This window comes from Podarcis liolepis (genome assembly GCF_965112155.1).
Source record: "Podarcis liolepis genome assembly, chromosome: 1".
Lineage (NCBI taxonomy): Eukaryota > Metazoa > Chordata > Lepidosauria > Squamata > Lacertidae > Podarcis > Podarcis liolepis.
In genome coordinates this window covers 75861522-75887260 of record NC_139554.1, presented here as the reverse complement: position 1 = coordinate 75887260, position 25739 = coordinate 75861522, and the positions used below count along the sequence as shown (strand labels likewise).

Below are 25739 nucleotides of genomic sequence, written 5' to 3'. Positions count from 1 at the left end.
CCATTTGCAAAGGCCTTCCTAAATGTGTACCCACCCATATACTTGAGATACGCAATTGAGGTGCATATAATGAGGGTTCTAAATCTAAACCCATGAGTGCAGGGGGCTCCCCACTGCAGACAGTTACCCTTCAACTTGTGGAGCTTGAAATGGGCATTTTCCCAAATAATGTTTTACCATAAACTCAATACTTCTTTTAAAAAGACAATGCCATTCATTAATCTCTACTGGTTTTCAGTATGGCCTATGTTGTCTGGCTATTGTGTTGAGGCAATCACCTCAGGGTGGCAGGTTCCATACAGCTGGGATGGGTGCTACCACCATGCATCCACTACCACTCACCCGCTGCCCACCCACCCACCACCCGCTTCTCTCTGGCTCCTTTTATTCCCTTGGCCGCTTCCAGATAATGGTGGCTGTGGAGTAAGAGGTGGATTCAGCATTTTCAGTTTGGGCTGGAGCAGCAAAATGTCCTGGGCCAACCCTGGCTTTGATTTTTATTCTGTTTTTATTTTTTATTTAATATGATCTTATTTCAATGAATGTTAGTTTTAGCACTCACTCCTGACTAGATGGAAAGGGTAGTCCAAAAATTGTGCAAATAAATAAATAAATAAGTTTCAGGCTGCTAATCTTCATGTAATTTTGAGTTATCACGCCATTACCAGCAAACACAGCAATCAACACAAAACCTCTTCTGAAATTATGCGAGCCGCAATCATGAGATATGTCCTAGAACAATTTTCACACACACACACACACACACACACACACACACACACACACACACACTGTAAGTCAACCACTTTCCTCTAAGGATTCCAAAATTACATTTGCTTTACAGGTCTTCCAAAAATGTTTTAATGAAAATTAGCCTCAAGGGAAGGATGTTCTCCACTGCTTGTTCCTCATGAGTTCCTTCACAGGAAAAAAAAGTCCCTTAAAATTAATACTCCTCCCCAGATGCAAATACACTTGGCCAGCCCCTGACAGAGTAAAAAAAAATAAAAAAATCATCTATTTACCTATGCACCTGCTAAAAATCTCTGAAGCCCCACCTCTTAGGAAACTTGTGAAACAATCTGGGAACTGAGCCAAAGTCCACACTCCTGCTATATAAGACTCATCAAAAGACAGGTGCCTCCTCAGAAGCCTGTCGTTCGGTACCTGTTGCCGAATCCCAGCCAAGATGGGGACAGGCAGGGGGGCAAGGATACCACTATGGATACCAATGCTAGTGATCGCCTTAACATGCCAAAAAGGTAGGAAATTTTAAAAGAACTTCATTCCCTGGGCAACAGCTAGTGCCTGCTTTCTCCATGGTCCGAAGGACTTTACAGTGATTTTGTTTGCTTTGCCTCATTAAATCTAATCAGGACTTTAAACATATTTGCCCTGTATTTTCCTATCACCATTCTAAAGACAATATGCTCAGGTTTCAGGGATATAAAATTCACTGCCCCAGTGCCCCGAGGCAGTCGTTTGGTAGATCAATAGGCCATGATCAGTAAGTAGATCAGCCTCAGTATAAAAGCCATTAAAAATTGGTTTCATCTTTTATGCTCAGACACCGATTGATTGATTTTTACTAGTACGAATGAGGTTTGTAAAATGTGATTGTCGAAAGGAGCAAACCTGGCAGGTTAATAAGGCAAAGAGAGAATTGTATATATTCTTTATAAAACCGTATGACTGCATCATTAAGCCTTTTGAAGTCAGTAGCAAAACTCTTGCTGACTTTGATGAACTGAGTTCCAGTTTAAATCCAGTTATGTTTGCGATCAGCCATACAGAAAGGGGTACCAGAATAGGACTTTGTGCCGGTGGAGCATTTTTCTGTGGCCTTCCATGGAATCAAAGTATTCTGAAATAAGGGACATCCCATTGTGATCCATGGAACTAAAATGCTCTGCGAAAATGAGACAATACTTTTAAGGGAAACACAGGTTTGAATGCTTCTTTCCTTCTATCAGCATCTTCGATAGAGAACAATTTCAAGAGTCAACCAGTTCCATTCACATTTTCTTTCTGAGCCTAGAGCAAAAATGGATGCAAACTCTAGGTTCTGAAAATAGCACAATACATAGCTATTTGAAAACTAAACCAGCCAAGCCCAGAGCCAGTTATTTCCTCAGCAGTGCATCCACAGAGAGTGTTCTTGAGTTAATGACTTCTCTCTCTTCCCCTTCAATTGCAAATGTGTATTGAAACAGGATGGTTTCCACTTACAGCTACAATCTTCTATGCGGGCATCAGTAAATACAGTGAATACTTCACCACAGGACAGCTGGTGTAGGCTACATGGAATGAACTACATCACTATCATTACAAATCTGCCTTATTTAAGATCTCCTACCCATTTATACTGAAGAAATAGCATAGAATTCAAGACAGCTGTTTCAGGGAGAATTGCACATGATTTGTATGCAAGTAAGGGAAAGTTTGTTGGGTTTTTTTTTGGGGGGGGGGGGTTAAGGTGGGTGGTCCAGAAGAGGAAGCTACCCAAGGCTGATTCAACTGGTTCATGTTGTGGTATGATTTTGCATACCAACAACAAGAAGCTACACTGCGGCAAAAAATTGTGCAAATAGGTTTTGGTGTTCAATCAATTGTCAGTTTACACACAGGATTTTCAAAGGTCTAATGACCAATCCAACTCCTATCAAAGTTATCACCTGGCTTAGGGTGACGATAGATGCAAAGCTCAGTTAAAATGTCAACTCAGGATGCTGCAGCAGTTGAAGGGCAAAATTCCCCTTAGGGTTTTGTTATGAAAGGGATTGGAAATAGAATAGGCAATGTGCCATAATGGGTTAGATCCAGACTAAGTTAATCATGCTTTATTCTCTTTCAAATCAATGGGGTAAAGTTCCTCTGGACCAATATAAGCCCCATTCAGTGAGTCTGTTCCACTAAGTCTCTAAGATCCATACCAGTGTCTTTATATAAGTCTGCGGTGTACTTGCATTTGGAAGGACCTATCCACACTTATCTTGTCCCACCACTTTCCTCCGGGGAAACTCGCTCCTTACAACTGAATCACAGCAAATGTCAACTGGATTTTCCATGAATTGATGATTGCTCTGTTTCAGTGGGAAAGAGCAGGTTTTCCCAGGGAAAGCAGTCTGGCAAGTGGAAAACTCCTGAGACTCATGCTTTCTAGGCATGGGACAAGGGGAAGTGTGGGTGAACATGAATTCTGCACAGTTCTGGCCACCTTATCTCAATAACTGGGCAAGTCAGTTCAAGGGATTAATAGGTCGGAGCAGTTTCCCACTCAGGAAACGTGAGCTCAGAAAAGAAGGGGGCTTTTTTCTTCAGAAAAGAAAGGTAACTAAAGGGTGAATTCTAGAGATTGACAAAAGCATGGATTGTGTTGAGAAAGTGGACACAGAGAGGTATTTTCTCCCTCTCTCATGCCAGAACAGGGAGTTACCCAACGAAACTGATTAGTATTTGATTCAGGATAGATAAGAGAAAGTCCTTCATCACTTTACACACATTTATGGAATTTGATGCTGCAAGATGAAGGCATCTCTTAGGTGACTTTGAAAGCGGAGCAGAAAACCAGTCAGGGAGGGCAGGTTGTTAACCGTAATAATTAAGTGGAACCTCCATGTTCATGCAGTACAAATCTGAATAGGGTATCAGTTGTGTGGCGTGAGGAGGAGAGTGGGAAAGGTCTGCTGCCTTGATACTCTGCTTCTACTGGGAAGGGTCACATGCTTTGTCCAGTGGAGTGAACTCTCTAACAGCTCAAAGCATCTGATACTTTACAAATGGGAAAGCCACAGATAATCGAAGAATCATAGACCTGTAGACTTGAAAGGGACCCTGAGGGTCATCTAGTCCACCCCCTTGCAATGCAGAAATCTCAATTAAAGCATCCCTGCCAGATGGCCATCCAACCTCTGCTTAAAAGCCTCCAATGAAGAAGAATCCACAACTTTATGAGGGAGTCTGTTCCTCTGTTGAGTAGCTTTTGCCATCAGAAAGATCTTACTGATGTTTAGCCAGAATCTCCTTCCTTGTAACTTGAAGCCATTGGTTCAGGTCCTACTTTCCAGAGCAGGGGAAAACAAGCTTGGTCCATCTTCCATGTGACAGCCCTTTAGATACTTGAAGAAGGCTATTATCCTTCCTCTCAGCCTGCTCATTCCCAAGCTAAACATACCCAATTCCCTCAACCATTTCTCATCAGGCTTTGTTTCCATGCCCTTTCTAATCTTGGTTGCCCTCCTCTGCATAGCTTTCAGCTTTCCAATATCCTCCTTAAATTGAGATGCCCAGAAATGGACACAAGACTCCAGGTGTGGTCTGACCAAGGTGGAACAGAGCAGTACTATTACTTCTCTTGTTCAGGACACTATACTTGTGTTGATGCAACCTAGAATAGCATTGGTCTTTTTCTTTTCTTTTCTTTTTACTGCTGCATCACACTGTTGACTCATGCTAAGCTTGTGGTCTACTAAGACCCCTAGATCCTTTTCACATGTACTACTGGCAAGCTAGGTGTCCCCCGTCTTAAATTTGTGCAGCTGGTTCTTCCTGCCTAAGTGCAGAACCTGACATTTGTCTCTATTGAAATTCATTTTTCTAGCATGAGATCAAATCTGTGGGTCTGCCTACTTGTAAGTGAGCCTGCCTGTGTGCTGAGACACCCATGCACAATATGCCTCCATGGTTTGAAGCAAAGGACAGGTCTTTTAAAATACTGATGCTTAGACTTCAGAGTGCCCTTTCCTGAGAATTTCACATAGCCTCTTCCATTCTTGGTTTCAGACAGCATGCTAAAAGCAACTTTGTGTAGCTGGGCTTTTGAAAGAGGAAGGGAATGGCTTTAGGAGACTGGTTGATGATTTGAAAATTGTATTTTGAGCTGATGCCAGTTCCCCCACCTATGATGTTTTGTATGTAGTTTTGCTTGTTAGCTGTTAAGTTGATGGGCCAGGAAAAAAATATTTTTAATGAAGAAATGAGTTAAAGTTTGGTCAAATCCTGTGCCATTGCCTTTTGCTAGTTAGCAGAATTGTTGCAGTCCCTTTCTCACTGTTTTAACTGTTGCCACAGTCAACACCCAGGTTGAGCAATCCCAGTATGAAGACCAGCAATCCCAGTATGAAGACCAGCAGTATGATCAACAGCAGCAGCAGTCAAATTACGACTATCCATCTGTGCAGCCGACACATGATGACCGTAGGTGTTTCTAACTTCATTTGGACTCCAGCGCTAGCCAGATATGCTTGCAATTGCCAAGCCATAATTATTTCCGTCTTTCCCATATTCTTGGTCTCTGCTTTAAATTCCTACATAGTTTTGCATCCCAGCCTCTTAGTAGGCAGAGATGAGGCAATACTGAAGCTAAAGGTTTTCTGCTTTAGCTCACAAAGTGATTGCTTGCACACCCCTCTGAGTTGCACCTGTTCCTTTTTGCTCTGAAAATGAAAACTGAGCTCCTCAAGCTATTAATTTGTTATCTTTGGGAACATGTAGGGTGTTAAGGCTTGATTCTTAGATAGTGTACAGTGGATAAAGTTTTGTTTATCTTGAGATTATGCTAATTTCCATCAGTCAAAGAGCAAGCAAACACCCTCATGCGAGGCAGGTATCTAATCTAGAACTATGTTTGTATTGCATAGGTGTTTGCGCAGCACACAAATATATTACGTGTGAGCATGGGTGTACACCCATGTGGTGCACCCATGATAGTGGGACATTTAAATACATCCCTTTGTGCTTAGAAGTTCTAAACTGCATCACTCCCAACTGGGACAGGTCCAGCATATCTGCATAGTAATTTTATCATTTTGGAAATGCCTAAGAATGTTAGATTGTGTTTTTCAATAATTAGAGAAAGCTGTTTGCATGGCTCACCGGCTAGATCACCTTTGCTTCTACAATAAATTGCACATTGTCCATTTTACATAATATGCTTAAAAACTGGCTCCCTTTCAGCTAAAGTAAGAATGACAGCTTGAACAGAACTGACAGGAAGAAGCCAAAGTTAAAGAGATTCAGAAAGGAACACAGCCCATTACCCAGCCAAAGTCAAACACTGTAATATAATAACAATAATAATTTATTATTTATATCCCGCCCATCTGGCTGAGTCTCCCCAGCCACTCTGGGCGGCTTTCATTTGAGTGTTAAAAACAATACAAAGCCCCTTTAAATTCAATGGAAGAGTTAAATGTGCTGTTGAACACTGGCTTTTATCACTTTGTGCAATTTACAAATTTATCTGGTCTGAGAAATAGGTGATTATCTCTTGCTTTGCCTTAATCTAACATTAATTGGGTTTCACACTCTGTGCAATCTACAAACTATGGGGAATAGCCAACGAAGTCAGAGTAGACCCTCTGAAATTTATGGACTTAATTACTTACATCAATTTATTTTGATGAGTCATCTCTGAGTATGACTAACTTTGGATATTGCCCAGTTAAACAGAATTAAAGAATTCTTAGGTAATTTTTTTTGACACAAGTTATGCAAATGATAACCAAAGTGGTTCTTAAAATAAACTATGGTATTCATTTCATATACTGTATTCTATTTATGGTAGGAGCTATAAAAGATCAGGACTATTCACATTTTGAATCATCCAAGATACACGGAGTTAGTTTTGTATTGCTTTTAAAGGCAGGCTAAGTCTTGCACTAAGTAATTTTTTTATAGAACTTTTCTGCATCTCATTATCTTTTATATTTTTGCAAAAAAAACCCAAAAACAAACAAACAACAACACAGAAAAGAGGGACTTTCTGGGGGAACTGTAGAAAGCTTTATGTTTCAAACTGTAGAAATTCTTACATAAAAAACTGCATGTCACTGGTACCTCAGTCCCACATAAACTACAAGTGTTGGTAAATTCTAGTGGGAAGGGAGGAAACCCGCTATTTCCTCCTGTCTTCTTGTATGTTGCAATAGCCCTTGCGTTGAACAGAATCCATGTTTTTACTGCAAAGGGGCAAGCACTGATGTAGGAATATCTGGAAGTAATTCCTGAATCATGGCTAGCCCATAATGAGATTTCAGAAATGATAAAAGAGGCTAAGACAAGGAGAACCTACTGGATCAGGTCAATGGCCCATCTAGTCCAGCTTCCTCTTCTCACAGTGGCCACCCAGATGCCTGTGGGAAACCCTCAAATGCTGATATCCTTTCCTCTCACACCAGGTTTAATGAACTGCTACTTCAGTGTAGCAACACAGAACGGCTATAATTACACACACAGTTAAACCATGGTTTCTTGAAACCATGGCTAGGTTAACAAACCACAACATATCATCTTATAGACAAGTAAGCAAGCCACAGTTTATTTCCCCAAAGTATGTTTTGTTTCTAGCCTTCTGCCTCTGTAACTTGGCAACTGTCTCAGGCAGGATGGCCAAATGAACCAAGGTAAAGCAGCAAGGCTGCTGGGTTTGGACAAAATGTCAAACCTTTGTTAAAATAAGCCATGGCTGAAAAGCCAATAACAAACCATGGTGTGCCATAGTTTGTGACCAGAAAACAAACTGCGCTTAATCTGTTTGACTACAGCTTTGAATATTCAAACAAACAACTCTGATTCAACATATGATGGCTTCATGTTACATGTAATCCAGACCAAGACCATGCTATTATAGATGCTGCTGTTTGTTATGCCTAGATACATCCGGCGCAAATCTCTTTGTATGCAAGTTCAGAAACAAGATATTCCATAAAACATAATCACATTTTGTTTGAGCCAAACACAGTGAAAGGATTTAATCCCTCTCATGTTGCTCACAGTGTATGTGATGCCCTTTCACAAAGCAAAGGGAAAGCAATTAATTTACAATGTGACTAGTTTTACCTGGAAGAGGCTGGTATCATATTCAAGTTACCGTATGCTCCACATGAGAAAAGCCTCATTACATGAGTAAAGTTGGCACCATTTTGGTTATTTTGACAAGTTGTATTTGGTGCCAATTCTGACAGAACACTTTTGACATTTTATTTCTGCAGAAAGTGGTAGGTAGTGTGACACCAATACTTTCCTCATGTGCATATCTGAACACTTAGTTAAGAATTTTTTTTTAAGCAGAAATTTTGTGCCTACTTACTTGAGAAGAAATCTCAGTAAACTCACTGGGGAATCACTTTCAGGTAAACTATGCACAGAATTGGGCTATCAGTATGACAAATCTCAGGATTTCATCACCAGCCACTTGGCCTCTACCTTAGAATCCTTTAATAGCTCACTAGAATTTACATTTAAAAGCCACACTATCTAGAATAGAAAAAGGGTGTGTGTGGAATTGAGAAGCATAGTTGAACTCTCATTGCCCCAGCCAGCAAGGCCAACAGTAAGAGATTGTGGAAGTTGTAGTTCAGAAGGTCTGCAGAGCGCCAGGCAGGGGGAAGCTGCATTAGAGCTTTATTCACCAAATGGATTTGGAGATATCTCCCTATTATTTCATTATGGAAATGCTGGTACAAGCTGTAATCATATTTATTTCCATCAGCTTTTGTCAAACCATCTCGTAGTCCTCCTGTGACCATCATCCCTCCCATGAGAACAACTCTGGCTGTGAAAGGTAAGTGAACCACAAACCACATTCTTGTGTTTTAGACAATAATCTTCCACTCACTGGGTGAACTTCAACAAATGAGTCCTATCAGTGGCAGCCCTATGCAAGGACTTCCACTTGTGCAATGGGGCTCTTCCCCCACTCCTCCTCCCCATCTCCCCTGTGTCCTCCCCCACCGCCATTGGCTCTGGCGAGTTGGGGGAGTGCCCAAATTGGGGTTGGGGAGGTGGGGTGGAAGAGAGGGGAGTTATTCCATATGGCAAGCTGAAATGCTTTCCTTGACGGAACTATTCCATTAGCAAGAAGTTGGATTCCTCCCACTGATTCAAGTTCCATTCCATTTACTTCAAAGGTTCTTTAGCAGCTGTATTCCAGAAAGGAAGATTGCAAAACTGAACCTTAGTATCATATCGGTTAGAAATGGACTAGGGAGAAACAAAGGAAAGGGAAACAACCCATGGGCTTCCCTTCAAGATCAAACAACAGATCAAGAGCAAATAAAAGAATATCATGTGGCCATATTTTATAGAAATGTAGATTTTGAAGATAAACTGAGGATGATTCTTGGATGAATGGATAGGTGGGTGGGTGGGTGAGCGAAGGATTTGGGTAGAACCTTACAGATTATTTTGAATCCACAGCCGGAAACTCTGCTCACAATGGGAGAGTGTGTAGCACATGGGGCAACTTCCATTTCAAGACCTTTGATGGGGACATCTACCATTTCCCTGGCACCTGCAACTACGTCTTTTCCTCCCACTGCAAATCTGATTATGAAGACTTCAACATCCAAATAAGGCGCTCTGTGGTTGAGAATGCTGCCATTATCAGCCATATCATCATAAAAATTGATGGAGCAGCCATTGAACTGACGCCACACTCCATTACTGTCAATGCAGAACAGTAAGTTCAGTTACTTTACTAGCAACCTTATTAATGCTATTGGGGCCAACAACACAGAGTGGCTGTGTGGTACAGGAGCAAACAGCTATGCATAGTCCAAGGTGGGTTATAAATGCCACAGCTTTTATTGGTTGTAGCTGTAGTTCACAGGCTCCAGTGTTTTCAGAGAGCAACGATCCTATCATCAGGCACCTAAAGTGCTGGAATATGGCTGATTTATAAGTGAAAGTGTTAAGAGAAAAGTGTCTTTGCATGAGAATAGTCATGGTTAGACCTGGGCCACATCAGTCTTCAAGTCATATAAGAATGGGGTAGTTTCATATGCTTGAACCATGTGTCTGTTTATATTGAAGGGATGCCATGAATGTTCTTAAAAAGATGAATTAGGTTTTTGTCAATGAGAGGTTTTCTATTTGCCACCTTCAGTTGCAATTTGCTTTATCTCCAGCGTCCAGCTGCCCTACAGCCACTTGGGAATCTTGATGGAGACAGTCTCAGGTTACCTGAAAATTGTTTCCAAGCTAGGCTTGGTGATCATGTGGAACCAAGAGGATGGCCTTCTGGTAAGAATATGAATGCTCAATATGCTGTTTTGTAACGAACAACCATGACACTATTTATCATGTGTTTGTTAGCAAGTAAGTGGTGATTAAAAGTATTTGCAGTTTAGATGTGATGCCCTCCATTTCGTTTTGAAATTAGGAAAAAACAAATTTGCCTGTATTCGGCATCGAAGATTACCTAATGCAAGATTACCTTCTTAGTAAAGAGGGGGGAAACAAGATGAAAACTGTTGCTAAAAATTAATCGCTTTTCTCATGTAATCAGCATTCCTGAGTGCATATCTTTTAGAGAAAGGTCTTGAGCCGCACAGTTTAGAAGATAACAGCACAAGCACAATCCCGCACTTAAATTCATACTATTTTAAAAGTGAAATGTAAAGATAGCTATAACTCTTGAGATTTTTTTAAAAGGGGGTTTGTTTGTTTTTGTTTCAGTTTACTCATGAGTGACTTCATAAGTCATGCCTGATATTGTGAACCAGAATGATTATTCAGTATATCCCTTTGCTCTCTTGAGCTCTTGGATCATTTCTTTGGTGGTCTGGTCATTATGTTTCATCATGTTAATATCTTAATTCAGTGGCTTGGATCAAAACTTGAAGGGGCAGAATTGCACTAACCAGACACTCCTACAGGCAGAAGTGATGAGTGTGCTTCCTTCCCCCCCCCCCATTTCCCTCTTCTCTCTTCAGCCCCACATGCCCCCACTCAAATCTGTTCCAGGGGGTTGGGGAGCCTGTCAGACCAACATGGAAGATGGTGTGGGGAAGGGTTCAAGGAAGAAGGGGAAACTGTTCTAAGAATAGAGAGTAATCAAAATGAGCCATTCAAAATTAGCTCAGTCAGGTAGTAAATATTTACAAGCTCAATCAGCTTGTAAATATTGGGTTCATCTATACATCAGTTGTTCACCACTCTCATGCAAAACCAGCCATCAGCTCTCATTTTTATTCATCATATTCAACACTCTGTGATTTCACCATACTTATCTCTTGCTTCCCCCATTTGTTTTAGCTTGAACTGAATGAGAAATATGCTAATCAGACTTGTGGACTTTGTGGAGACTTCAATGGAATCTCAACTTTCAATGAATTTGTTTCTAACAGTAAGTATACAACCCCCCCCCACACACACACACAACAACGCACACAGGCAGTTCTGTTGTTATTGCTTCTGAAAGTTCATTTGTAAGACGGCAATGTTTATATTGGCAAACACTTGTGAAAGGCTGTGTGGCATTTTAAAAGGACCAAGGCTCGTCTGTTGAAGTGATCTCTTGCAAAAATTGCAGTCTTTGTTTTCCCTGTCTTTTTGTAGCTAATTCTGTAAATGGTCTATTACATCTTTAAAACATGAGTATTATTTTTTTTAATGTGGGAATGGGGCTCCCAACTTCGAATATACAAACATAGGAAGCTGCCTTATACCATTGGTCCATCTAGCTTAGCTCTGTCTATGCTGGCTGGTGTCAGCTCTCTAAGGTTTCAGACATGGGTCTCCTCTAGTCCTACCAGGAGACACCGGGAATTGAACATGGGGCCTTCTCTATGTAGAACACTTGCTCTACCACTGAGCTATGGCCCTTTCCTGAGTTTGTGTCAAGCAAGGAGAGTAATGATGTAGCAGAGAACATCCTCCTCCAAGTTTCTGGCCTGGCTATATCTTGTCTCCCTGACCTATGCCACTACATAGTGCTAGTCTGGGATGCAGGATCTTTCAAGGCAGACGTGGGTAGGATTCCTTCATGGAAGTTTGAAAGAGGGCAGACCTACATTCTGTTTTTGGTCTTATGCACCAACCCATCTGTCCTAAAGGATAACAGCCCATCCAGCAGGGAATTCACCATGGATCTTGAGCAACTTCTGGCTTGATGTGGCCAGGAAGGCATCTTGGTTGGGATTGCCAACCAGATGATGCAGACAGATGTGGGTGTTTTTACTTTAACCTCATTGACCTTAGTAGGAACTATAGCTGTTAGATTAATCACAACTTGGAATTTCTTAATGCATAGGTATGGGACAAGAATCTGGGCTTTCTTGAGGTAAATGGGTAGGGGTGGGGACTTTTAAAATATATCTTTCCAGTAGTTGACCTGGCTGTCACCTCATGGGCTCAAGCTCTTGCTTCTACATCCATCTGCCAAACTTATCTGGCATAAAGAAAATAAAGATGTGGCCTGTGCCACCCTGGATCAGTAGGATTGGCTGTACCCTATCTACTCCTGCTCTAACTACAATTTTAGGATGAGCATTTTGAAAATAATGCTATTCACACTTATTGCAGACATCAAACTGAATCCTGTGCAGTTTGGAAACATGCAGAAGATGGATGGACCCACCGAAGAATGTCAAGATCCTGCCCCTTCAGCTGCAAGCAATTGCAGTCAGGAGTTTGTAAGGATTCTTTTTGTTGTACCTTCTTTTTAAGGGAGATCTGATATTTTCTTTCCCTTTGCTTTGTCTTCAGGGAATGCAAAAGACACTGAGACAATGAACTTTTGGAAATAAATGCTAACTTACAAAAATCATTGGTTAAAATCAGTAGTAGTTCAATAGCTAACTGGCGCTTTATGAAGCCCATTGATTACACACACTGTCTATTTCCTACTTCCAGAGTACTGTCTGCCAAACAGTATTGACTGGTGAAGCATTCATGGGCTGCAATGCACTGGTTGAAGTACAAGATTACATTGATGCTTGCGTACAAGACTTGTGCAGCTGTGATAAGTCTGCCACTGATTACTGCATTTGCAACACCTTTGCTGAATATTCCCGGCAATGTGCCCATGCTGGTGGACTGCCAATGGAATGGAGGACAGAAGATCTGTGTGGTAAGTATCTCTGAAAGGCACTTCCGCCTCTCTGGGTCAGACTCAATCATAATGTGGGGGGCACTGTTGTAGGCCGTCTAGCCTAATCCTTTGCTTAATACAGAAATCCAGTAAGCCCAACAGATGGTTGCCCAGCCTCTGCTTAAAGACCTCTAGTGATAGAGGGAACTCTCCAACCCCATGCAATGGATTCCATTCTTGAATAGAACTTTCCATCAAAAAAGATTCTCCTCCTGTTCCACTGAAGTCTACCCCCTATAGCTTAAGCCCATTTGATTTAGTCCTGTCCTCTGGGGCAGCAGAAGACACAATTTTTCCCTGTTTGGTGCAACAGTTCTTCATGTATTAGAAGTGTGCTTTCTTGTCTCTGCCTAGTATACATATACCCAGTTTCTTAATTTTCCCCTCACTGGGCTTGTTTTCCATACTCCTGCTTAAAAGAAAAACCTCACCAGAACATAAAACACCATTTGTTTAAAGCAATTTCACCTCAAGAAAACAACCAACACAAAAATTACATAGCGGGTCATCTAATGTTTCTTAATTCATGTCTCCTTTCAGCCAAGACATGCCCTTTCAATATGGAGCACCAGGAATGTGGCTCCCCCTGTTCTAATACTTGTACCAATCCCGAAAGGTCCCAGCTCTGTGAAGATCATTGTACAGATGGCTGCTTTTGTCCACCAGGTAAGTCAACAAACAACATTAGGCTGACAGCAGGGGCTCTGGATATTAATAGCTTTCCATAGAAAACAGCTTCCTCAGTTACAGTTTTAAATGAGATAGTTATGATTGCTATCCTCTGCTATGAAAATTAAGGGTGGTTCTTAACCCCCCCCCCCCACTTTTGGATTTATTTTGGATCTTGTTTTTTCTATATATCTTTATAGAGTGCTTTTGTGGATAGGCAAATTAAAAATTTAATATATGCACACTTCTTTGCATATTTTAATTTTATTTTTAAAATGTTTTCAATTATTTTATAATACTTCTTGCTGGAAAGGTCATACACTCTTGCAGAAAGGCAAACTAGAAATACATACAATCAAAAAGATTGTTCTTTTTCATTTTTTAAAAAATGCATGTATTTATTTATTTCATGCTGAAGTGCTAGTGCTATTCTGAGTAACTTTCAGTTTCAGTGGGTGATGCTTAGTTCTAGTATTAGCAGAAAGAGGGAAAAAGAAATTCCTGTGAACTTTGCTGAGAGTAAATGACTGGCAAGTTTTATGAGGGCAGGGTTTCAGCTGGATGGCTCAATGAACTGATCCAGCATGGTAGCTTGTGTGCTCTTAAAACAAAGCAAACCTGGTCAAGAACACACACACACACACACACACACACACACTACTACTACTACTACTACTACTACTACTACTACTACAGGTGTTTAATGTGTGGGAATGTTGAGGGTGGCAGGAAAGGATATATTGATTATTAATATCCTTCCCAACTTGCACTAGCAAGTTTCTTCACTCTGCTAGAGTGCATTCCCCTTCTTACAGAGCAGAAAACTGGTTGCAAACTCATGTGAGTTTCTTAAGACAATAAACAATTCAATCTGGGTTGCCCTAAAAGAATAAAGACACCACAGTCTTATTCATAAGTAACAAAAAGTAGTTTTACTCACGATCAGGCAGAGCACAGTGTGATCCCTGAAGGCAGGCTTTAGGCTTAAAGTTACACACATGTACAAAGAGGTTTACCTCATATGGGAGATAACATGGGGAACTGCTGTGGCAGCCAGCAGTACAGTCCAGACAGGACAAACGGGAAGGTCGAAAAGGGGAAGGTAGCAGCGTGACTTGCCTTTTACCAGGTCTGGAAAGGTCATGCCCACCTACTAGTCACATGCAAGGAAGGATGCTCCAGGCCAGGAAGACAGGAAGTTTTGACTGGCTGAACCAAACATTCCCTTGCATGTCCACTCTAGCAAAACAAGGAATGTTGTACTTGACTGCTCCCAGTGGATTACATCCCACATAATGCAGCTCCCACAATGCCAATTTCTCGAGCTACTGGAAAATGGTAACATGGTAGGTTGCCATCAGGAGTCTGGCATGACAATACCAAAGTCAGTGGAATGGTGTAATGTGCCTCACAGATCTTAAAAACAATGAAACTGATACCTAACCTACCTCCTTATTCTTTTAGGCACTGTGTTTGATGACATAAGCAGCTCTGGTTGCATCGCTGTGAAGGACTGTCACTGTACTTACAATGGAGACACTTATTCTCCTGGAGCTTCTTTTGCATCCCAGTGCACTGCATGGTAAGACACCCACATCTGCTCATTCCTATTGCCTAAAAAATAAATGTGATGGGAATAATGACTCAAGCGTAGAATGTTGTGGTATTTAAAAAAGAATCTCAGTATTGATGTTTACTACTTTAGTGTCAATTGTGTCAAATGCTAAAACACTGCAGCATGGAGCCACATGGATGCTCCCTTGGGTTCCGTGAGAGAAGAAAGGTAGACTATAAATGATATGAAACAAAATAAGCTACTAAATACTGAAAAAACACCAACTGACAGGCATCAGATTAATATGAGTGAATTAATATGGCTGAATGTCAAGTACAGGTATCCATATTCAAAGGATATCCTGCTGTTTCTAGGATATCCCTCCAGGTATATTTGACATCAAAATTCACAAAGAAGAGGAGATATTTGAGGACTTTTTTAAGGAGCAGGTTAATGTCATTGTGAAGGAGGAGGTGGAGGAGAAACCCCATTTTTTAAATAAAAACAACAACCCATTGAATGCATTCATATTGTAGATGAAGGAGATGAAGGTTTAAAGAGGCTTTTGTTCAAATATGTGACATCAATCCATTTCTATTCCAAAATTAACTAAAGGGCCCCATTTCGGCAGTGTGTTTTGAAATATGAAGCCTTCAAGAATACAACGGGTTATGATTTATTGTTTATTGTTTCAACGTCTTTCAAAAACAGTTATTAACATTGCTATAGCTCATCAAGGAACATTAGATTACCTACAAAAAAGTTGTTCATTAATAAAAGACCACAACCTACAGCAGCACTTAAAGAAAGGGAAATAAGTGTATTAAAATAGCCTAGCTTTAATTATTGTACTTTTCTTTTTTGCTTGTTTTGTTTTCCTTGTGTACACTGTCACCTGATGCACACCACTCTCTTCTCTTCAGTACATGTACTGGAGGCCAGTGGGCCTGTGTCAGCCTTGACTGCCCCGGAATGTGCTCTGTTGAAGGAGGCTCCCACATCTCCACATTTGATGAGAAACGTTATTCGGTCTTTGGGGACTGTAGCTATGTCTTAACTAAGGTAACCAAAAGGCCATATTTAACTTTTGGGGAGGTTTGCAATGGAGAAATCCCCACATGCAGGGATCAAAATGGCTTGGTTAGAATGTCACAGGAAAAAGGTTTGATTTAATTAAGCTATTGACATCAACAGTAATTTTCTGTACACAGGAAACCCCAGCAAAGAGTCCAACATAAAATAAGTACGTTGATGTCAGCAGGCTTTTGCAAAAGTCCCATAGGAAAGAACTGCAGTTGCCATGCTTTGGGGATTTCATATGCAACTGTTCAATTCAGCCTTCCTCAACCTGGATATTTTGGTCAACAACCCCCTTCAGCACCAGCCAGCATGGCCCTGGTCTGGGATGATGAGAGTTGGAATCCAAAAACACCTGGAGGGTACTAGGTTGTGGAAGGCTAGTTTGATTCACTGCTGTTTAAGTATTGCAGTGTATTTCTCAGACTGGGAAACCAAGCACATAGTGCTGGAGAGATGGAATGGGGCCTGGAAAATCTTGGGTCTGAGTCCCTATAGATTTTATGTGTATGCTACATCTGAAGGACACAGCCTCATTGACAAGGCTCATCTCACAAAACGCCGATTGAGACTAAGCTAGTTGGACTTAAAGGTAAAGGGACCCCTGACCATTAGGTCCAGTCATGACCGACTTTGAGGATGCGACGCTCATCTCGCTTTATTGGCTGAGGGAGCCAGCGTACAGCTTCCGGGTCGTGTGGCCAGCATGACTAAGCCGCTTCTGGCAAACCAGAGCAGCGCACGGAAACGCCGTTTACCTTCCCGCCGGAGCGGTACCTAGTTATCTACTTGCACTTTGACGTGCTTTCGAACTGCTAGGTTGGCTAGTTGGACTTAAAAAAGGTAAAGGTAAAGGTACCCCTGCCCGTACGGGCCAGTCGTGTCCGACTCGGGGGTTGCGTGCTCATCTCGCTTAAGAGGCCGGGAGCCAGCAGTGTCCGAAGACACTTCCAGGTCACGTGGCCAGCGTGACAAAGCTGCTCTGGCGAGCCAGCACCAGCGCAGCGCACGGAAACGCCGTTACCTTCCCGCTATAAAGCAGTACCTATTTACCGTATCTACTTGCACTTGGGGGTGCTTTCGAACTGCTAGGTGGGCAGGAGCTGGGACCAAACGATGGGAGCTCACCCCGCCGCGGGGATTCGAACCGCCGACCATGCGATCGGCAAGTCCTAGGCACTGAGGTTTTACCCACAGCGCCACCCGCGTCCCATCTAGTTGGACTTAGTTCCCATTAAATTAATGGGACTTGAGCTTAGCCAATACTTAATTTCAATGGGGCTAAAGTATGACTAATTTAGTTTACATCCAGTCCAGAAGCTTTCACTTCAAATCAGCACCTCTCCTCAGATTACTTCCTGTATTACTTCCCTAAGCCAGGGATGGGGACCCTGTGGCCTCCGGACAGTCAGAGATGATGGGAGTTTTAGTTCAGCAGCATCTGGAGGTGTTGGTCCAGCAGAACACTGGGAGCTCTTTTACCTCATGAGCCCTCTTGCCCATTAAGATAATGGAGAGGATGCTCTATTCATGCGCTAGCTCCTTGCAATGAAATATCAATGGGAGCAAGGGATAGACCTTTTACAGCACTGGCTCCTATTCTGTGAAACACCCTTCTAAGAGAAATGTCAATTCTATGATCTTCCTTGCCTTTCAAATACAAGGTAAAGTATGCTTGTTTAGGCAAGCTCTTAATCTTCCATAGGAACTTGGCATGATATTTGACTTGCTAAATTATCACGTTTTAGTCTTATTTATATCATACTTTGTTTTTTAAAACATGTTAGCAACGTGTTGTAAAAACGACATTATATTGTTTTAATTGTGGGAAGTTGCCCCATATTGACAACGAAAAGCAGGCTGTCATTATTTTAAATAAACAACCCAGCTAGCTCAAAAGCCATGCGGTAATGGTTATATAAAAAGCCAAGCATTGCATGCTGCCTACACTCTGTGTTCTTCACTTCCAGCTCTGTGACAGTAAGGCCTTCACTGTTCTGGGAGACATTCGAAAATGTGGCCTGACAGACACCGAGACCTGCCTGAAAGGCATCGCCATCAACATAGATGGAGGAGAGACAGTAAGTATGGAAAACAAGGCCAACTATATGCTCAAAAGGGAGATTACACACTGATTTATAGAAGCACTCCTTCCGCCCACAGTGAAACAGCAAATATGTTCAGTCTTATGCAAAATGTGTAGAACTGCTCAGTTTTATCTCCTGGTCTCAATTACTACTCCTAACAATAAACCAACTGACCTGTCCCAATCAGAATGTGAACTTCAGTCCCCTTGTGTGGCCCTCATTTCCCCTCTAGGTTACAGTAAGTCCTTTCACAGTCTAGATTTCATAATATTGCAGGCCCACTGCCCCACAACCTCAAGCCCTCCGCCTTTCCTTCCTTGCACATTTTCCTTCTCTTCCCACTTCTTTGTTTCCAATGCTCCTTTCTTCAAGTCTCCTTCCCCATATCTATCCTTTCCTCTGGTTACTGTTTCTTGGCCTAGTGCTCTCTTCCTTCAACTAACTTGCTTCCGGTTTTTCCCTCCCTCCCTTTGCTTCCTTATCTCCTTGTGATTCTTCCCATTCTCCAGACTGCCCCACAAACCTACTCTGATCCATAGAGAGCTGGGTGAAGATTTAATTCCAGTCAATTGACAGTTGTCCCTTCCCTCATAAAAGTTATTCCAGACATTCTAGCAGCTTTGTTTCCTGAGCAGTTGGAGCATTCATGAACAGTTCATTTCCAGCAAAATCAACTGGTGTCAGAGGCTTCACTGCTACAGATGGAATACAATGTGGATTTTGTTGGAAGTTTATGTGCATGAGCAGTGTCATCCAAAGTCACAAAGAAACAGGAAAACAAGCGCATATGATATTTTTAACCATACTTGTTCATCATTATCTTTACCTTTCTCCTCTGCCAGGTAGTTGTGATCAAGTCTACTGGGGTCGTGTATGTGAATATGATCCTTTCCCAGCTGCCTATCTCAGCATGTAAGTTCTCCTTTCAGAGATAACACATGACATTCATCATTCTTCACTCTCCTACTCTATTATTGTTCTCAACATGAGGGATACCTTCAGCAAGGCTCTTCTGATGTTCTTAGGATTTTGGACTTTTCTCTTATGCTAGAAGGCCATTTACTAGGGAAAATGGTTAAAATGCTAAGCATAAGCAGTTATTACCTCATTGTTAAGTATGCAAAATGCACATACCCTCATGCCCCCCCCCTTGTAGCAAATGCCATAGCCATATGAATCATCAGTTGACACCTGATGAAATGTTTGATCCCATTAGTAAACTCATTATATTCCACTTCGACAGCCAATGTCACCATCTTCAGGCCCTCAACCTTCTTCATCGTTGTGGATACAAAATTCGGCCTCCAGTTACAGATCCAGCTCGTGCCCATCATGCAATTATTTGTACGTTTGGACCCAACCCACAAAGAGCAGACATGTGGTAAGTGAGTCAATTAGTCATTAGTCTCAAGACATAGAGGTGATGTTCACTGAAATCACTGTGATGCTGTATGAAGGATTGCAAGGATTTAAAGTTGAATCCTGACAGGAAAGGTGTACTGTGGAGTGTGGGGGACTCCCTGGTCCTGAATGGGGCAACTGTGCCCCTGAAGGAGCAGGTGCACAGCCTGGGAGTCATTTTGGACTCACAGCTGTCCATGGAGGCGCAGGTCAATTCTGTGACCACGGCAGCAGTCTACCAGCTCCATCTGGAAAGCAGGCTGAGACCCTACCTGCCGCGGACTGTTTCACTAGAGTGGTGCGTGCTCTAGTTATCTCCCGCTTGGACTACTGCAACACACTCTACGTGGGGCTACCTTTGAAGGTGACCCGGAAACTACAACTAATCCAGAATGTGGCAGCTAGACTGGTGACTGGGAAGCGGCCACCGAGACCAAATAACACCGGTCTTGAAAGACCTACATTGGCTCCCAGTACATTTCCGAGCACAATTCAAAGTGTTGGTGCTGACCTTTAACACCCTAAACAGCCTCGGCCCAGTATACCTGAAGGAGCGTCTCTACCCCCCATCGTTCAGCCCGGACACTAAAGTCCAGCTCTGAGGGCCTTCTGGCGGTTCCCTCACTGTGAGAAGTGAGGTTGCCGGGAACCAGGCAATGGGTCTTCTTGGTATTGGCGCCCGCCCTCTGGAACGCCCTCACATCAGATGTCAAGGCAATAAACAACTATCTGGCTTTTAGAAGACATCTGAAGGCAACCCTGTATCAGGAAATTTTAAATGTCTAATGTTTTACCATTTTTTATGTGCTGTAAGCCACCCAGAGTGGTTGGGAAAACCGAGCCAGATGGGCGGGGTATAAATAATAAAATTATTATTGTTGTTGTTGTTATTTAAAGTCCCCATGGTTTTGTTCCAGGTCTCTGTGGGAATTTCAACAATGTCCAAGCAGATGACTTCAAAGCTGCCAGTGGAGTAGTAGAAGGAACTTCAGCTGCTTTTGCCAACACGTGGAAAGCACAGGCCAATTGTCCTGACATCAAAAATATTTTCGAGAACCCGTGTACTCTCAGCATAGAAAATGGTATGTGCACTGATATTTTGCAGCTTTTCTCCTAGGACACTCTTTAACCAACAGCCTAATTAGAAAGACCCTTTAGAATTATTTTTTAAGCAGAAACTCACATTAACTCTATTAACTATTGTACAATAGAAATTGCCCTTGTATAGGGCTGGTAAGGACATAAAGGTCATGTTGACTTTTTTAGCTTTTATATTCCACCCTTCCTTCATGCAGCATCCTAATTCTTCTCCCTCCCATTTTATCCTCACAACAACCCTGTGAGGTAAGCGTGTCTGAGAGAATGTAACTGGTTTTTGGATACCTAGGGATCTTAAAAGCTGGGTGGGTGAGTCCAACACACACTCTCTAAGTCATAGTTTGTTGCTCTATGCCACACTGGCTCTCAGATGACAATGGCTCCCCGTAAGAGAAAAAGGCTTTGTATAGCTGGAACAATCATGGCAGACTACTCCACATTATCCAGATCATGGTGTATTAAGATAGCAGAGAAAAATGGCATGACAGACAAAAGATGACGGGTTAAAGCAGATTATGGGTGACTTGAGCAAGCAAGCACAACTATATGATGCAGAAGGAAGGCAGAAAGATACAGTTAACAATGAGAGCAAGTTCTAATACAGTATTTTCTCTCATTGACTGGCTGGAATAGGTTCTCGAACTCTGATAGTGATTCTTACATGCTTGGGTGGTGGATATAGAGGGATGCATGAGTCTGAAGGAACTAGACTATTGTACAAAGGTGAAGTTTGTAGCTCTGCCCTGCCGACCACTGGCGTAAGGTCCCTGAGAGGCTGCACAGAAGGGAATGTGTTCCTTGGGCTGAAACACATTGCCCATCTCTGCAGTAATATGTATAAAACCACATTGCCCTTTGTCTTGTATAGAAAAATATGCTTCACACTGGTGCGGCCTGCTAACGGACAGCAATGGACCCTTTCAGAAGTGCCACTCTGCAGTAGATCCTGCTGTTTTCCACACGGTACTTTGTACATTCTGTTTCTTTGAAGTGCCAATGAGAATCTGAACCTAACTCCTGGGGGTGGGAATTAAACCTGTTAGAGTGGATAAACAATGTCAGGGCTTCAATATACTCTCTGCCAAACTTTCTGTCATTAATGTATATTATCAATCCCCATATTATGTTATCCTACATATTCATTTCTCGCTTCACTACTAAATATAAACATCTCCTCATTCCACTATGTGTGGTTGGCCATGTAGTTTGCCAACTTCTGAGACAGAGGTTAACATTTAAGCAGCTGGTTCTCAGGAAACTCCCAGGTCCTCAGTAGTTTAAAGCAAGCAGTGTGAAATATAAAGACATATTTTTAGATTAAATTCATAGATGAGTTCTTCATGTGAAGGTTTAAGAGCAAATGCCCCTGAAGGGGGGGGGGGGAGTTAATATTAATGGCTATTCTCTGTCTCCCTAGACCTGTATGTTTGATACCTGCAATTGTGAAAGGAGTGAGGACTGTATGTGTGCTGCCCTTTCCTCCTATGTCAGAGCCTGTGCTGCAAAGGGAGTGCTGCTGAGCGGATGGAGAACCAGCATCTGTAGTAAGTTATGAGGATTTTGTAAACCAAAAAGCAAGTGACCAAAGGAGATTGTCAAAGTGTTTCAAATAGAACTCCAAACCATGATTCACCCCAACATTTTTGGATTTTTTTTCAGTGTCGCTGAATTATTTTGCAAGTTTTCTTAGTAGTAAGTCTCCATGAAATTAATGGAGCTTACTTTTAAGTATCCAACATGGTGCTAAGTGAATCTCTGTCAGCGCAAGATGGAAAGTTCTTCTCTTTTCTCTTCCCGCCCTGCCTGGACACCCCCTAAATGTGTTCTTGGAGTTCCCCCAACCCTCAAGAACAGGTTTGGGGAGGGTGCAGGGTGCATAATACATAATGTAACAATGCATATTATAAGTGATTCTTTTTTAAAAAGAAGAAAGAAACCCAAATGTTTTAAAAAAGTAGTCTTGGCATTTTGGGTTTAAAAATATACTGCAGTTGTTTAGAACACCACTTCATTTTTGTGACTTTATTTTTGATGCATCTGCTTCAGCCACTGCATCTCTCAAATAAAATGAGCTGCTAGAGAGAAACATCTGCTCATCTGTAGATGTGTGGTTTTTTCTATAGAAATTCAACTGCTGCCTGCTAGTAAGTGGCAAAGAAGGCAGTTTTTTTTTGTTGGTTGCCATTTTGAATTTCCCCAACTGCACATCAGAACAAGGCCGCCTGGTTCAATTTGCTCCATCTCAAGATAATTTTGATCCCCCCCCCCCAGCCTGAAATACTGATGAATCAAAACAACTCATTTCAAGGAGGTGGTTTTTATGTGGACCCGATCTTTGCCAGTTAGTAGCAGCTGTAGTTTCAAAATTATCCTGGACAAGATTTTGAAGGAATTTGAAGCATCTATGCTTTGTTTGTGTGACAACCCCAAAGTGGTGCCAGTAGTTTCCTGAAAGTCTTAATCTGGTGAGCAGATACAGATGAGGTTTATGGGAGCTGCAGAAAGTTCAGAAGGAAATAAAGTTATTGTTTGCCATGGGAAAGCAAATCACAACCAAAAAACCTTGCAGTCTTATGTGAATAATGGAGCATGTGCTAGTTTCTCTCTCTAGTTACACCAAAGAATTCTTGACAGCACTGGATTAGAAATTAGGAGTAAAAGACATATTTTTTGGGAAAGATAGAAAAACACACAAACTATCAAATGAGTAGTTTTCAAAGCTGTGATTTAAAGATGAACCTGGAATCACATAGCTTGATTCAAAGGCCAATAAATTACATGGATTAGTCACGTTTTGAACAGGCTCCTTTTCATAAACCCATACAAGATAGTAACTTCCCTTCTGCAAGTTAAATTTAATTCAAGGCATCCAAACAATCGTTCATACAGCCTTTATGCACAAAGCAGCATACGTCACTGTACCCAGAACATCCCATCACACCTGGATGGTGAGGCAGACATCCTAAACTTCTCCAGCCTCTGGGACTAGAGCCCAGCATCTAGATATACAGATATGCATCTAAATACACACATCCAATGTTTTTGAGTATGCATTGTACCCTGCAACGTCTAGTAATTTATAGCCACAGTAGCCCTTAGATAACCTCTGGAACAACTTCTTTTCTTTTCCCTCTCTCAAGCCAAATACCAAATGTGTCCCAAAACCCTGGTTTACCGTTACAACATTACTTCCTGCCAACCCACCTGCCGATCTCTGAGTGAGCCTGATGTCACTTGCAACATTAAGTTTACCTCCGTGGATGGATGCACCTGCGAAGAAGGGATGTATATGGATGAGAGCGGCAAATGTGTACCTGCTACCAGCTGCCCCTGCTACTACAAAGGGACTCCTCTGCTGTCTGGAGAAGTTATCCATGAAAATGGTGTCATATGGTAAGTCATGGTTTGAAATAAGCATTGTTATGAGGTGATGGGAATAGCCAAAATTTCCTTCCATAGAACCATGCTTCTAAGCTGCCCTTAATTATGATTTTTTTAAAATTTTGTTTTTTGGAAGATTCAGTCAATTTAATTTTGTAATGTCTGGTGCTTAGATATTAGGTGCCTTTGTGACACATTTCTAAATGCCCCAAAGTTTCTTATTTATGTGAGAAAAATATAGGAGCCCAGCTGGATCAGACCAACCAGAAGCCTGTGCAAAGCTCACAAGCAACTTATGAATGCAATAGCAACCCAGCTCATGCTCATTAGCAACATTATTCAGAGGCAATACTGGAGGCAATATAAAGACATCATGACTAGTAGCTGTGGGTGGCCTTGTCCTCCATGAATTTGTCTAATCCTCTTGTAATGCCTTCCAAGTTGTGAACCATCACTATGTTATCTGGTAATTAATTCCATAGTTTAACTATGCTTTGTGCTTCCCTTTGTCTATCCTATATCTCCCACCATTAAACTATCGCATCTGTTAAAAACAGGCTTTCTAGTAATGGCTGGTGGAGGGTGAGGAGAGAACTTGAGACTGGCAACAGCACCACAGGTGCCCTGTGGATCTCTGAGGTCTGTCCACTCCTGATAAAAATGCCTCACCCCAGTCCAAATCCACCAAGGAGGAATTCTTAAAGCATTTTAACAGGCTATTTTAAGGGAAACATTTTCCTTTTGGTCACAAGGTGACAATTCAGCATTCCACACCGTGAAGGATTTGTTGTTGCTGTCCTTTAGCCAGGCAAGAACAACTGCTTTTCATAAAACTGGTTCAATTTTTAAGTAAGAAACATTCTTCATCTCTTGCAGCACTTGCACACAGGGAAAGCTTCAGTGCATTGGAGAAGTGAAACCACAACCAGGTAAGAAAAAGATAATAGTAGTTCCAGAGACCTTGTAAAACTGAAATATTCAATTGGACTTTGAGTCCTCCGCAAATTGGTTGAAAATATCCAATAGGCTCCCTCCAATGTACAGATGTGGAGTTGTTTTACAACCTTGAGTGATGCAAGTTTCTATTATCTGCTAAGCACCATAGCCAAGATAGCCACCATCCTCTGTCTTAAAATTGGCAGTGAAAGTATAATGTTGTCGTTGTACAAAGACTTTTATGTGTGTTTTTAAGTGAGGTGTTGATAATGGTGTGCCCTGAACTAGTTTTCATGACATACACTCATTGTTTTGGTGATTAATGTCTAATTACAAACTGAGATTTCATCTAGCTCTCCTTTCTATCAGAATGTTTTGCTCCCATGGTCTACTTTGACTGCACTAATGCCACAGTAGGAGCCACTGGAGCTGAGTGTCAGAAGAGCTGTCAGACCCTTGACATGGGATGCGTAAGTGTGACTACATTGTAACCATTTCTTATCTAAATTACCTGTTCAACGTATGTATTACATTGTTCCCATGATGACTGCAGTTATCACTTATTTCCTGAATTTATGAAACTGTCAGCACCGCTCAGCATTCATCATGGTCTCCTGTTACAAAATAGGAGTCATGCTGATGGGTGATCAGAGGCAATGAC

At 41.8% G+C, this 25739-nt stretch overlaps 1 protein-coding gene across 2 annotated transcripts in view; it reads left to right on the top strand.

Annotated features, from left to right (window-relative positions):
* The first annotated feature begins 1103 nt into the window (after window positions 1-1103).
* The window catches only part of MUC5AC (mucin 5AC, oligomeric mucus/gel-forming), a 63241-nt gene continuing 38605 nt past the window's right edge, over window positions 1104-25739 (top strand). The window contains exons 1-20 of one of the 2 annotated variants that reach the window (XM_083500034.1): window positions 1104-1262; window positions 5071-5196; window positions 8492-8563; window positions 9199-9460; window positions 9909-10023; window positions 11038-11128; window positions 12307-12416; window positions 12637-12853; window positions 13415-13540; window positions 15008-15125; window positions 16022-16160; window positions 18146-18256; window positions 19105-19174; window positions 19506-19643; window positions 20581-20745; window positions 21630-21724; window positions 22179-22305; window positions 23902-24154; window positions 25019-25071; window positions 25448-25548. In XM_083500034.1, the coding sequence (XP_083356160.1) occupies window positions 1190-1262; window positions 5071-5196; window positions 8492-8563; window positions 9199-9460; window positions 9909-10023; window positions 11038-11128; window positions 12307-12416; window positions 12637-12853; window positions 13415-13540; window positions 15008-15125; window positions 16022-16160; window positions 18146-18256; window positions 19105-19174; window positions 19506-19643; window positions 20581-20745; window positions 21630-21724; window positions 22179-22305; window positions 23902-24154; window positions 25019-25071; window positions 25448-25548 (2562 nt within the window). In that variant the 5' untranslated portion in view covers window positions 1104-1189. The remainder of the gene's footprint in view (window positions 1263-5070; window positions 5197-8491; window positions 8564-9198; window positions 9461-9908; window positions 10024-11037; window positions 11129-12306; window positions 12417-12636; window positions 12854-13414; window positions 13541-15007; window positions 15126-16021; window positions 16161-18145; window positions 18257-19104; window positions 19175-19505; window positions 19644-20580; window positions 20746-21629; window positions 21725-22178; window positions 22306-23901; window positions 24155-25018; window positions 25072-25447; window positions 25549-25739) is intronic. The other variant, XR_014525210.1, reaches the window with a different exon arrangement.